Source organism: Danio rerio, chromosome 11, assembly GCF_049306965.1.
Source record: "Danio rerio strain Tuebingen ecotype United States chromosome 11, GRCz12tu, whole genome shotgun sequence".
NCBI classification, from domain to species: Eukaryota; Metazoa; Chordata; class Actinopteri; order Cypriniformes; family Danionidae; genus Danio; species Danio rerio.
In genome coordinates, this window is record NC_133186.1 from 31,494,483 (window position 1) to 31,509,848 (window position 15,366).

The following is a 15,366-nucleotide window of genomic DNA, read 5'->3' on the forward strand; positions in this document are numbered from 1 at the left end:
AAAAATAAATAAATAAATCCTAAATTATTTAGACTATTATGTTATGTTTCATACTTGAAAAGCTGGCATATATTGGGGAGGGCAAAGAAAAGAAAAATTAAAAGAAAATTAAAAATATTGCCGCATCCCTATTTTTAAAAACTGTCTTAACCTTCTCATTCTGTCAATTTTATACAGAAATTCAAAAAATAAGTATCACTTTTATGCTCTTTAATATGATGTAACAGACCCCTACAATTGAGTTCAATTCAGTTCAAGTGGCAGCCCAGATCAAGTGCACATGAAGAAATCATTCTAATTACAGCAATAAATAAACATAAATGAACATCAGAAGATATGATGAAAGATACAGAACGACTTACTGAAATGTCTCTCAATGTATTTCCTCAATCAGTGGCTCAACCACAGAAAAATGCAAAAACATTGAATTGAGAAAGTCATTCAATGGCCAAATTAAATTAGTAACCTGGAAAAATAATTTCTGAGAGCTGACAAATACATTATACTACACATTGATTATATGAAGTAACTCATGTTGTAATGGACATTTTTAGGTAAATGCATCCGAAATTGTTGGCTGCTGTCCAAACTAATTTCTGTCATTTCAGTGAATGCTTTCTATAGTAATATATAAAACATTTCAAAAACCTAAAAGTTTTACGTATTTACAATAGACTACAGAAGATTCAGTTGCAGAGAATTCATTCATCTATTCATTCCTTCATTTTCCTTTGGCTTAGTCCCTTTATTCATCAGGGGTCACCACAGCGGAACGAACCACCGACTTATCCAGCATATGTTTTACACAGCAGATACCCTTCCAGCCGCAACCCAGTACTGGGAAACACCCAGGCACTCTCACATGCACACACATATGGCCAGTTTAGCTTATTCAATTCACCTATAGCGCATGTTTTTAGACTGTGGGAGAAACTGGAGCACCCAGAGGAAACCTAAGACAACACAGGGAGAACATGTTAACTCCACACAGAAATGCCAACTGGCCCAGTTGGGACTCGAACCAGTAACCTTCTTGCTGTGAGGCGACTGTGTCGCCTGCAGAGAATTCAATTCATTTCATTTTCAGGTAAACTATTTATTTAAAGAGTTCATTTACTCACAGTCACCCTGTTCCAAACCTCATTCACTTTCTTTTGTGGGAGATTAAAGAAGATTTCTTTGTACTTACAATGAAAGTCAGTTTGGTACAGTGTTGATTTGGTTACTGACCTTGTACCCTAACGTTTTAGGGAAGTAGAATTTTTTTTTGCAAATGAAAACCGGGTTGATGTCAGAACCCAAAATCAAGCTGACACCAGTTTCCAATGTCCAATGCAAAATTAACCAAATATCAACGTCTAATCATGTAACACCTTGACATTGTGTGGATGTTATAACTATGACATCTATTAGACATGGGATTTAGGTCACTTTACAACACAACCTAAAATCATCCAAATATCAACGTAATTTGACGTCATTATTAGACATCAAATTAACGTCCTTAGACGCTGGCTGGACATTGAATTTTGGTTACCTGACGTCAAATCTAACCTAATTTTAACATCTTATGATGTTGTGTGCCTGCTAGGTAGTTAAACCTGATAGAGTTTTTTTCAACCCAGGCTCATTCTGAAAATGTCGCCTCGCGGACGTTTCTGAAGACCACGAAATACGTCCCGGGAGGTACGTATTTGTGCAGTTTTTATTTTCACGAATTCATGAGAGGCTGTTGTGCACGTTTTTTCGCATCACGAATGTCTCTTGCTAGCACTGTTTGAGCCTGTGCGTTCTCGCGTAAACCCACAAGAGGCTGCTGTCGAACGACCATCCATCCAACTGGCCGAATGATTGACTGGGTGACCGTCCAATTGGCCGACCCACCCTCCTCCTTCATCCCCAAACTTACAAATTGACCCGCCCACCCGCTTACTTCCCTAAACCCAACCAACAATTTACAAAAAAAAGTAAGTGGTCAGCCGGCAAGCGCGGAGGGGAACGGCGTCACACCGCACCGTATCGTTCGCTGAAAAAGATTAAATGCAGCCATACGTATATCCAGCTACATAATTTGCAGTCTCCAGAAACATCCACAGGACTAAGTTTTCAGAATGAGCCTGGGTTGGTTTTTTTATCTGTTCAGAGCAAAAGAAGATTTTTTGAATAATGTTGAAAACCGGCGCCAGTAGCTATGTTTCCATCCAAAGATGTGATTTAAATGTATGCGCAAAACTGGAACATCACAAAAAAGATGTGTGAATAAAGCAGCATTTCCACCCAAGTAGTCAAAGAGCACAAAATCATCACTTCCTGATTAACTGGCTCCAAATATCAAAAATAAAAATGGAATTTGCTGTGGTAGGAGAAGCTACTTAAATCTTTTCTTTATTTAATAATTTACTTGTGCCTCAGAAAACAGTTTGCCTAGACGCAATGAACGTGTGGTGGCGTTTAAAGGCGTCAGATGCAGACCACAGATGCTCTTGACAGTTCTGGAGGTAATTAATAATATAATAAGACTAATACTGAAATAGTTAAGGCATTTTAGAATGACCAAAACAACATTTTAGATGTTATACTATGCAGTCAGCATGCTGATTTATCAATTCACACATTCACACATTCACACACTTTTTTCAAGAGTTCACACTTAGCTCATGATTTATACATAGCTTGTTTGGCATGCTGTCCCGGGAGAGAGCCCTGAGCTTAAGGGATCCTCGAGCCCAGGGCTCCCCTCCTTTTGCAGGGCGAGTGGAGATTGAGCTCAGGTCTATCTCAAACTCCCCCGCTGCTGAGGCCAAGGCGAACTTCCTGAGAGTAAGACATTATAAAAAAGGTTTAGGCTTGTTTTATCTATAATATAGAGCACATTTGAATGGTGGGAGGAAACTGGGGAACCCGGGGGAAACCCACGCGGACAAAGAGAGAACATGCAAACTTCACACAGAAATACCAGATGGCTCAGCGAGGACTCAACACCATTGGTATTCTTGCTGTGAGACAACAGTGCTAGTCACTGGGCCCCTGCGCCGCCCATTCTGGATAAAGGAGGAAGAAGGGGAGGAGGGGGGTTTCTTCCAAACGAAGATAGTTGTAGAAAAGGAAATGAGGATATATATAGTGATTTGGGATCCTTTGATTGGAGGATCATAATTAGCTAATGTGGACCACCTGGGTCAATCATGAGCACATGCTCCTCTCGAAATTAGTTTAAAATTAAACTTCACTTATCATCATATGATCTCTTATAACAAAATCACTTGACTTTTTCATGCGCATGCTGGAATTTGTTCAGTAAAAGTGTTTCCATCGTAGCTCATGCGTATCTTTATTATCAAATATATCAAAATCTGAATTAAAATAGGTGGATGGAAATGTAGCTACTGACTTCCATTGTACTTTTTTCTCCTACTATGGATTTCAGTGGCTACTGGTTTCCATCAATCTTCAAAGTAACTTATTTTGAAGAAACTCAGGTTTGCTAAAACTTGACGGTAAGTAAATGATAAGTATTAATTTCTTCATCTATTAATGCTCTAATCCCAGTCCAAAACATGCCTGCTGTCAAGAACAACAGTCATTACTTTTCAAGGCTGCAGTGTTCTACACCAGACATGACCAAAAGTCACCCTGAGAACAAGAAATGTTGAGACTTTTTCTTTGCTTGCTGTCACCAAACTGCAATGGACAGTGACAAGCTCCAGTCGTGTGTCGGGAGCTTCCGCTGAGTACAGCGATTTGCAGCCTTGACCAAGACGGCGAGTTTATATCAACACCGATGACAGGCCCTCTGTGATCTTGACAGAGAAAAGGAAATCAGATTTACACATCCTGTCCAACATAATCCAAATGTGTTGAAGGCTCCGATGCATTTGACCTGCTCGAACCCTGCAGATGAACAAGTGACAGATTAGGGGCAAAGCTATTCGAGGGGAAGAGGGGAAAAAAACACAAAAGGGCTCTTAATTAATTACACTGATCCTTGGGGCAGAGGAAGAGGAGGTTAAGCTATCAGCAACTAATAGCAAAGCCTGGATAAAGCCTGCTGGATTTAACTGTAAGTCGAGTCGGGGTTTTAAAATGCAGCTCAATGGACTGTATATGTGTTTGTATTTGCTTGCAGGATATATTGCAGCATAGGAGAGAAAGTGTCGCAGCAGTCCAGCGGAGATGTGAAGGAAAAAGCTTTTAATCCATGCTGTGGCGTCTGTTCTTCACAGGCGAGGAGGAAGATGAAATGCAGAACCCACAGAGGGATCGAAAGGAAGCATGAGAGGAGAAAAAAACAAGTCTTATATATATGCACAGAAAAAGATTGCGAAAGGCATAACCCTCTATGATTTTATAGGAGAAAAATAGAGAAAACAAAAGTTGAATCAACACAAGGCCGCCGTGTAAGGGGAAGGGCACCTTTCTCCGAGACATTTCTGATCTATATTTCATATGCTTTCTGTCTTGGTCACATGTATTGAGCACCGGCTTGAGATGTAAGCTTTATCTTTTCTTTTTTTCTCTCTCTCTCTTTTTCTATTTTCCGCTTCTTGCTGTAACAGCTTCACGTCGTTGGTGCCATATATCAGTCGCTCTCCAAACGGTGCTATAAATAGACTCTATCCACACATTGACTATCGTAAGAGGTGTCACAGTGCCATCTCGTCAGCAGTCAGCAGTCAATCACTGAGTTCTGGAGCCATCATATTCGTTATGGACTTACACTGTTCACTCTCAGGCATCAGTATACCAGCATCAGCAATGATGGATTCTAGACGGGAAACAAAACCAGTATGTCCAGACCATGTCAGAGCTCAGAGAACTCTATTTAGAAGATAGCAACACACTACACACACTATACTATAAATATTGAAACGAACAGTGGTTTCTTTTCTCAGATATTTATTCTGCTTATAAATGTTCTTTTATAATAGGCCTTGTTTTTGTCAACACAGGTCAATGTAAACCAATAAAGAGTAAAGAAACCAACATTTGGTCATTTTTGGGCGAATAACCCGGATTTTCAATCCCAAAAATTAAAAGGGGCTGTGGGGGGGGGGTCTTGTCATATTTTAAACATTTCTTAGCATTGGACAATTAGGAGAACGATCACGTTGCCTTCATTTTATCCCCTAGCTCAGTGGTTCTCAACCACTGGGCGATGGATTGGTACTGGTCCATGGATTAATTGGTACTGGGCCACACAAGAAATCATTAATTATTTCAGTTTTATTTATTTTAATAATTATCTGAGTTTGAACAATCTTTTAATCGAAAATACTTTTTTTTAATGAAAAATGACCGTATTCTCTCTCAAATTTAACCCACAAGTAGCAAAATGAGTAAGAAACAGATGTCTTTGAAAAGTTTTTTTGCTAAGGGGAAAAGGAAAGACCCACAAACTGCAAGGTATGGATTCGCAACCCATTTGCCAACAAATTAGGTGAATCCCCCATCTCTGTGCAAGTGATGGAGATAGCAAATGATTACGTCCTTTTAGGGGTCGTTCACACATCGCGTCTATTCTAGAGTTTGCACAACTTTGTTGTTTGCAATGGAGGTGCGCAGCTTTCGTGCACAAATGGCATGATGCGCTCGCGCCAATAAATCCCACGAGTGCACCGCGAGTGACATGACAAGAATTGACCGATCAGCTTCAGCTTGTATGGAATATTCACATTTCGGTAAGACTAATTTTCTCAGACAAACACAGAACACCCAAACACTGCAGTGCTTTGTATTTTCTCTATATAAAACTTGTATCAGTGTGACAGCAATGTTTTGTCAGCTTGTCATCCTCTGAGAGAACGGTTGATGGTCGTCTAGCTAACCTACAAAACACTGAAACACTTTATATTTTACATTAGGCTATTAGCATAAACATATCTAGATATAGTAATAATAAACACACTGTTTGCTTGAAAACAAAACTTTTTGTCATCCTTACTGCAAATATAGGAGCGATAATACCATTAAATGTGGAGGGGGCCCATCCTATATTTTCCAGGGGAAAAGGGGGTCTCAGGCAAAAAGGGTTGGGAACCACTACATTAGACATCTATGAGATATCTTTTAACAACAAAAAATGCTTGATGGGAACGCAGAAATATGTGATAATTTTAATTTGAAATGAGAAATTTGAAATCAGTCTGTTTTAGTAATATAATCTTTTTACTCAAACCCGCACCTAATATATTCAGTAATCCAGAGGATTTCCAAGTTCTTTGCTAATGATTGCTTAATTAGACGACTATATGACAATGTATTTAAAACAACACAAAGTTACTCCACCAAAAATAATAACTGTTGCAAACTGTTTGCAAATGTATTTATGCTTCGAAATCACAACACACAGCCAGAAAATTGGAGGAATCAGCATGCAAACAAGCCACGTACGGTGGTTTGTGCTTAAGATCAGTGATGCGTTAAGCTTACTGCTTGAAGCCTGAAAGCTGCTTTAAAACCTTGAGTGGCTATTGACAATCAAAACACAACCATGAGTCACTAACATAGCATTAAAACTGCAAAAACCTCAGAACTAAGTTGCGCTGGTCGCATAAGCACACAAGTTAAAGAAGGGCTGAGTTTCATTAGAAATGCTTACAGTATGTTGGTACAAACTACTGTATGAGCACCATGACAGTGAGACCATACTTTCTATGTACAGTTGAAGTGAGAATTATTAGCCCCCTTTGAATTTTCTTCTTCTTTTTTAAAGTATTTTCCAAATAATGTTTAACCGAGCAAGGACATTTTCACAGTATGCCTGATCATATTTTTTTCTTCTAGAGAAAGTCTTATTTGTTTTATTTCTGCAAGAATAAAAGCAATTAAAAAAATTTTTAAACACCATTTTAGGGTTATAATTACTAGCCCCTGTTAGCTATATTTTTCTTGACTGTCTACAGAACAAACCACTGTTATACAAGAACTTGCCCAATTACCCTAACCTGCCTAGTTAACCTAATTAACCTAGTTAAGCCTTTAAATGTCACTTTAAGCTGTATAGAAGTCTCAAAAATATCTAGTAAAAAATTATTTATTGTCATCATGGCAAAGATAAAATAAATCCATTATTAGAAATGAGTTATTAAAACTATTATCTTTAGAAATTTGTTGAAAAAATCTGCTCTTCATTTAACAGAAATTGGGAGAAAAAAATAAACAAGCAGTCAAATAATTCAGGGAGGTTAATAATTCTGACTTCAACTGTATATAGTAAAACATGTATTTCATATATGCAATAACAACAAACTAGTCAGATTACATAAACCTGGCCAACAATTTGAATAAACACAATTTATGGTTATTACTAGACCAAAAAAAATTCAAATAAAATTTAGAAATGAAAAAGATTCTAGCTAACACTGGTTTTGATTAAAATTTTGCAAAAAAAAAAAAAAACTGTCACATCAGGCTTTTATAAGTGTCATATCAGTGTAACATATTATTTGTATCACTAAGGTTATCATAGTTGTGAGCAGATTTGCAGTTCTATAGCCAGCACTGTTCGGTAAGATTCATGCTTCCATGAACCTAACACAGAACTCGTTATTTCCTCTCCAATGGACTACTTTTCAATGTAGATGTGCTTGATGTGTGTGACCATCTTTTGAAGCACCGTGCATGTGAGTGGCACATTTTAGCATCAACAAATTGAAAGATTTTCAACTTTCACACACAACGCAGCTCTTCACTGTCAGGTTCAAAAGCAGTGAACAAATGAGAAGAGCTTAGAAATGGGGCAACCATTGAGCTTCATGTTTTGAATAGAAAGTTGGTAAAACAACTGTTTTATTTACTGTTATATCATTATAGCTTTGTCCGGATATCATGAGCTCCATGATGTATCTTCAAGTACTATTTTTAATTAGTCTGTTATTGTCAATGTTACATCAAGCAATTTGACAAGTGTATCTCGCTGGCTTCCTGAGTCTTGCATTTTTAGAAGCAAAGACGCATTCTGTGTTAACGAGCCCTTAAACTTTTGGACAACTCAGATGTGATTCCCATGATTATAGTCATTGTGATCAGTGTTTGGAAAGCTACCAAGCAGACCACCTCCAATCATTTTCGAAAACTGATATCAAATCAGATCAAGAGGGATCACAATTATGTCCTGTTTTGGATAAAATGGGGAATTACAAGAAAAGAAGACACGTTTGCAGTCCTGTATGAAATAAGATTTCATACATCAATGCATGAGAGAGACAAAAAAAACTTAATTTTCCCTCTTTTCCTGTATTAATCCCAAAAAAAGGAAACAGCCAAACCTGATACCTTCAAAAAAAAAAAAAAAGGAAAGAAAAAATCCTTTTTCCAGCTTGTCTTCCCACACTTCAAAGTACCTGGTTTGGAGTCTCCACGGTACTGAAACACTCAAATAAAAGTCATCTTCTCTCCATCCTAATGCTTCATCGGGAAACAGATTTGGTTTTTTTTGCTTCCCACGATGCGTCTTTATGCTTCTCACTACTTCTAGCACAGAAGCTTCAACAGCTGAAGCAGATTTTTAGCAGAGGATTTTTAGCGTTTTAAGGGATAGTCAAGCTTCCGTAGCATCCATGTGAAGGCTACCAAGTTGGAAAACTCCATTAAACCAAACTTTAAATCTTAGGGAACACACAATCCTGTATTACACTCTGAACTTTCTACAACTGAACTTTGCAGTTTATAGCCAATATTGCAAGCCCTTATGTTATTTAAAAACTAAACTATTTAACAACAAACAAGTTATTTTGATCCATCTTATTGTAGATTAAATTGAATAAATATTTTAATCTATCCATTCTGCATATGAATGTCAAAAACTGCCAACAAAATGAAGGATCCAAACATAAAGATTAATAATCTGACTGGCTAAGATGAAATATTGTTTATAAATGGAGATTTAAAAAAGTCATATGCAACCAAACAGCGTGCTAGTTCACTTCGTATTGCATTTCAGGAACAATGGGTGCATGTTTGTGTGGTATTACAGGATTTTCGCACGGCTCAGAAGTAGGTCAGATATTGCCTGGTGGACTGGTTAGGGGTTGGACAAAGAGACCCCACTGATCCGCGTCAGAAGTGAAAGACCTGATAACCGTTATCTCCTCCGCCTAACAAGTCCACCCACCAGGCTTTTACAAAAACAGCAGGACTGTGTGTGTGCAGATCAGTTGTTCATGGTGCGAAGTTACAGATCTTCTATTTTATTACTGGAGATGAGAGAGTCCCCCAACGGCTTTTCTCTTTTGATCTTGGTCTTCAAGTGCCCCCTTTCTAATCCCTGCACCAATGAATGTTCTGCCAACCGCATCAGCTGCCAAACCCCAAAAGTAAGATGTTTTTGGAAGCCTTGGCATTGGCCAGCACAGTGGTAGTGGCAGATGAAGAGTAGGCTGGTTAAATGCTGACAGTGAGGCTAAAGCGCCTCTGCCAGGAAGACTTAAAGTCACTCACATGAAATCCATCCCTCCTCCTCAAGACCAACCACTTTTTTTAAACAAAAAGACCAAGATATCTATCCATAACAAAAGCAAATTATATATTACAAAATGCCATTCATTTACAGTATGTCTGATTAGGGCAACCCAGGCTTATTCTGAGAACGTACCTCTACATACATTTCTGGAGACCGACAAATATGTCCCTGGATTTTTGCGAATCCACCAGAGGTCACTGTGTACGCTTTTTCAATTTTTTCTCATAAGTGCCATTTGCACCAGCTGTTCATGTGTAAATGCATCAGAGGCCGCTGTCGAATGACTGACTGACTGAATGACTGACTGACCGATTGACTGACCCACCCTCTCCCTTACCTAAACCCAACCAACAGTATTTTAAAAAGCACAGATTCACCTGCCCACCCACTTCCGTACTCCCAACCGATAAATTTAAAAAGCAATTGAGAAAAAGAAAAGCCCATGTCTGATTGTTACAGCGTTTCACCGCATCTCACCCTGTTATTCACTTGTTTATTTTATTTTTTTAGCTTCTGTTTTTTTCTTACCCACTTTCTTAAACCATTCCTAACCGTACTTAAACCCTGTCATTGTGGTCATCTCCTCTCTGCGTCTCAAGTCCACCAACATAAATGGAGAGCTAACTGGACAAATTGGTAAAAGCCGGAGAGCCCTCTATATGGAGGTTAGCGGTCAGCTGGTAAGCGTGAAAAGGAATAGCCATACATACTTCTGGCTACATAATTCTCGATCTCCAGAAATGTATATAGGGCTACATTTTCAGAATGAACCAATGCTGGTTTATGGGCATATGTTCCCCCCCAAACTGAGCATAACTAAAAAAAAAAAAAAAAATGAAACTATGCTACATTTTGCATTCGTACTAATATAATGAAATCTTAAAAGGTCAAGTAAATTAAATAAACATAAAAAATTCATGCATTATTATTTTTTAATTACTTTCATGACCTTTACAAAGGCTGGAAATCACACATTTACAAAAACAATGCCACATATATTCAGTCAAAAATGCTTTTTAAAGTGGCACTTTCACACCAGTTATTTCAAATAATCTTGTCACAATACACACACACACACACACACACACACACACACACACACACACGCACACACGCACACACACAGTTGAAGTCAGAATTATTAGCCCCCCTTTGAGTTTTTATTTTTATTTTTATTATTTTCCAAATTATGTTTAACGGAGCAAAGGAATTTTCACAGTATGTCTAATAATTTTCAGTATAATAATCGGTTATTCATTTTTTTAAACACCATTTTAAGGACAAAATTGTTAGCCCCTTTAAAAAACTACCATCGTTATACAATAACTTGCCTAATTACCCTAACCTGCCTAGTTAACCTAATTAACGTAGTAAAGCCTTTAAATGTCACTTTAAGCTGTATAGAAGTGTCTTTAACTGTGTGTGTGTGTGTGTGTGTATGTGTGTGTGTGTGTGTGTGTATATTTATATATACCCCATAACTGCGTTACAAAAAAACTATACACAAACCTTTTAAGCTTTTATCAATCTTCATGAATTTTTCATGCCTGGAAAGTACACCTTTAAATGTACAGGAACTTACAGCATAAAGCAATTTGCCTCAACCGAGATAACAGTTCTTGTTAAAGGTGACTAAAACACTGCAGCAGATTTTTACAAAGCATTAGCCCCCAAGAGTTTGAGCCTAGAAAAAAAACTTAACACAATATAACAAGAAAAAAAAAACTCTTGAGCAGCTGTGCAAAGCAATGATGTGGAAAAAGTATACCGTCGATCTGTTAGTCAGAGCTCCAAGCTGTTGCAGAAAACGCATGATCAAGCCATTTCACCAACAGTCTTGACTTCCCATCTATTGGGCTGCAATAAGCCTAACTTAATGCAGCCTGACTGATTTATTCTCAGGTGTCCCAAAGTCATTAACGTAATTGCTTGATCATTTTATAACATCCTCAATTGGTGACTGTAGTGCTTTGGCACCTAAACTTTACCCTATTCAGGGCTAAGTCTCCAAACTTCGTTAGCTCTTAAAATCTAGCCCGAAATATCATCTTCCAGACATTTAAATTGATTTCATTCCTTTTTGACTGACTCTGAAGCCATTTTAGTCTGTCTCTTACCCGAGTTCACCATTTGATATATGAGGAGCTTGCTGCTCTTAACAGCTCCTATTGATCCGCAAGCTCCCTCTCCTACTAGTGTGACTGGAAAGCTTTCATGTCACCTTGTAATTCCACAATCCTGGCAATGTTCCCGTAGGATCATCCCGTGGTCAGAATCTGTCTGAGCTTCTTTATTTGGGATATTAATTGCATTGATTAAAAATAAAATGAGTGCAGGTTATGTAGCAGAGCCTAAAGCCTCATGCACACCAGGAAATGTATCACTCTTCCTTTTTGCAAATGTATTTAAAACATTCATGCCTATAGCAATTTTAAATACCAGCTGAGTGAGCGTCCAAAATCACTCTCTGCCATTAGACGCTACCGTATACAAGGTGGCACTGTGCAACTTGCTTGTTGGACAGAAGTCACAATTATGCTCAAGTCCACCACTGTTCGGTACGGGTCCTATGACAACATTGTTGTGGAGACTGTTGCAAAAAAGTGAAGTTTGGTGTGGGTTTGGGGGGGCTTAACAGAGCCCCTGCGCGTAGCTATGGTTGCTAAGCCATGATTGGTGGGTGCCTGTTTTAGGGTGTGGCTTAGTGAAGGGTCAATTGGACCAGCAATAAACAAACCAAGCAAACTGAACTACTGTATAAGTACAAACATAGCCTTAAATTATGTTGTAGAAAAGAACATTTAAACTTATTTTTCACTTTAACAACTATTTCTTAATAGTTTTTGGATCGCAAAACAACCATTTTTGTTATTGGAAGTTTCTCACCTTCCATTCCGGGGCTTTAGAGGTGAAAACAGGCATGCGGCAGGCCAGCAGTGGACACCAAAATGGAGCTTTTGTCTTGCCATCATCCTCTGCAAAGAACCAACCTGGTGTGTTTTCGTCTCCTGCAAGAAATTAGGTTATATTCGGCTTAGTTTCTTATTCATTCATTCTACCGCAGCAAATCATGCGGCGCGACATCACATGGTACATATATCTAATTATACAAACTGAAGTATGGCACTAGTTAAGACGTTCGAGGCTTCCGGTGCTCACTCTCTGAAGATATTTTCAGTATTGCAGACTAATGAGCCTTCGTAAGCCTCAGTCCTGCAGCAGGTGTCCGTCTCAGCATGTGAAGCAGCAACCTCCAGGTTTCAATTAATGAAGTCTAAATTCTGGAGGCGTGAGCCACCTAGGTCTTCCTTCACAGCCACTTTGACAGGTGTTTACATTTGCCAAACACAATACGTGCCTGCCAGCAACCCCTTTCTATTAAAGAAACTCAGTAATTACCTATCATGGTCATCTTACGCTTGCATAAAAAATGTCGTGTTTTTCTGGTCCCCTGCGTCTTTGAGAGTGCATCAGCTCAAAATTAGCCAGAGAAACCATGAAAACAGGCTACAAACAGAAGCAGTCAGATCGGACTCGGCTCATTTGTTTTCACTGTGTGAAAGGTACGTGGCGTGGTTTGATGGCCGATGTACCATAGCGGTATCAACACGCAAGTCAGAGCGGGAGACTTAAGGGCCAATTAGTTTGAGTTTATGGCTTGCTGTTTCTCAAGGGCTTCAGGAGGATTTCTTTCAAATTTTATTGAAGACGTGCAAATGGCCGGAGCACCAGATATCTGTGTGCTTTGTGGTCAATACTTTTTTAAGGGGAGTTTATACTTTGGTTTTACTTTCATTGTCTTGCCTTTGATGGTGGACCAGACTAAAATCAATGGCACTCTTCAGAAAGTCGGACATTGAAAATTCTACCAATAAATTTAATCAATAATTACAGAAAGACTGTATATATTTTTAAGATAATTGCACAGACCTTGCAGTAATCCCCTCTCAGTACTCTTAAGTCCAGAAAAGAAAAAAATAAAATCTCAAAGTTTTATACAATGTTGATCCCACTACTGTGATAAACCCATGCATTATTTATACAGGTATTAAAAAAGTAATTTCATTTTTCGAAGGCCAAACGGAAAACCAGTAATCATTAACATATTTTAGAGAGAATTAAAGGAGTACTTTGCTAATAAAAAACAAGATTTTTTCCATGTCTTTTACAACAGGGTGCTCAAGCAATTACGATCACTACAAACATAATGGGCCCTTTCATACACCCGGGCAATTTGTGGCTATTTTCAGACCAGCGGAACTCTAATTTTCACATTTTGCACCATGTTGCTTAAATAGCAAATCTATTTGCACCACTTTGTGGTCTCATGGGTGTGCCAGTGAAAAAAGAAGTATGGTAAGGCGCATTGTTGGTATGTGGCTATTTTAAGGAACTTAAATAAACTGAGCCATAGACCAAATAAAACTTGGTCCAGTGCAAAGAGTGTTATTTATGTGCCTATGCAGGTCCCAAATGCTCACATATTGCCTAATACACATAGGATGTACAGTACAGCAATACATATATTTTCATTAAATATGAAAACAAAAAAGGGGGGGGGTTTATCTTTTTTTTTTTTTTTACTTTATTCATGACAATTTGCATTTAATGTAGTTATTATTGTAAGTATTATTTATTACATGGAGATTTATATTTGTTTCAATACAAAACAGTTTAGATAGATTTGTCCACCTGTTGGGAATTGGAGATGTAAGAATAGAATGTGTTTTTGTATATGTTTTTGACCAAACTTTTTTATTATTGTTCATTTATTTAATTGCTGGAAATTAGAACTGAATTTAGAAATAGTTTTGAAACAAATATTTGCGCTTATCAAATGAAACTAAATATGTAGGCTAATGGATATTGAGAATAAATATTTAGTCTTGAGTAGAGTGCGTACAACACTGTTTCCTTATCCACAAAAGGCAAGGAGTAATGTAAACAGTTAAAGTAAAAAGAAATTAAAGAGGCCGAATTGAGGAGGCTCGTTCTTTATCCTAGCGCTGCAGATGTTCTTTTTAACTGTTTTCTCGCTGGTGAAGCATTCAGTTTTTTTCACTTTTAAAGTCTGCCATATAAATAGTAAATACACCATGGCGTGACACAACTGACTCTTAAAAGGAATGGGAGATGAGACACTGACGTTAACTCATTAAGAGAATAAGCACAACCTCGACCATGTGCCAAGGAGCAGAGTGTATTTTTCTGTCCTTAAAATAACAAAAGTGGATTCAGACATGCCCTTATTACTTTTGTGCCATGCGTTTTAGACTTTGCGCATAGATCGTTGAAATAGAGTCCTATATTTCTGCATTATCTGTATTTTATTAACAAGATAATAAGACAATGATATTCAATATTGAACTGAAATCACGTTTACATTGTGATTGCACATGTACATTGCTTACTATATTAGAGGATTTTCAAAAAAGCAGAACCAACTGCAAATTCATGAATGTTAAATATATCGTAACAATATTTTTGACAGACAGACAGACAGACAGAAAGACAGACAGAACTTTTTTTCAGACAGAATGATTATGCATACAGGTGTGTTCCTATTCCTAACTATAAAGTTAAGTTTTCACAATATGGAAAAACACTGTATACAAACAATGTATCAAACTAGTTCACCAAATAATATTTAAAATGCAGACAGTATTTCCAAGACAAATTGTGGTCTTAAAGGACAGTGTGTTCTCATTGTTCACATTCATTTCTGCTTCAGTGGATTGTACAGAGTAGCTGGGATCAAGGTTTGGCTGGTTACCTTTAGCAGTTAGCCTCAATGGTGCATATCATACTGCCCCAAGCTTTCCATCATATTTTTGATAAATCAGCTAAAACATTAGCCAAAGAGCACACTTATTATTTCACATAGAAGTTTTTTATCCAGAAAGGCA

General features: G+C 37.8%; 1 protein-coding gene across 12 annotated transcripts in view; it reads right to left on the bottom strand.

Moving 5' to 3' along the window:
- Positions 1-15,366, bottom strand: part of arhgef10la (Rho guanine nucleotide exchange factor (GEF) 10-like a) — a 222,932-nt gene that overhangs the window by 74,428 nt on the left and 133,138 nt on the right. For all 12 annotated transcript variants that reach the window (XM_073916824.1, XM_009306102.5, XM_073916829.1 and 9 more), the window contains one exon: positions 12,347-12,468. In XM_073916824.1, coding sequence (XP_073772925.1) covers positions 12,347-12,468 — 122 coding nt within the window. The remainder of the gene's footprint in view (positions 1-12,346; positions 12,469-15,366) is intronic.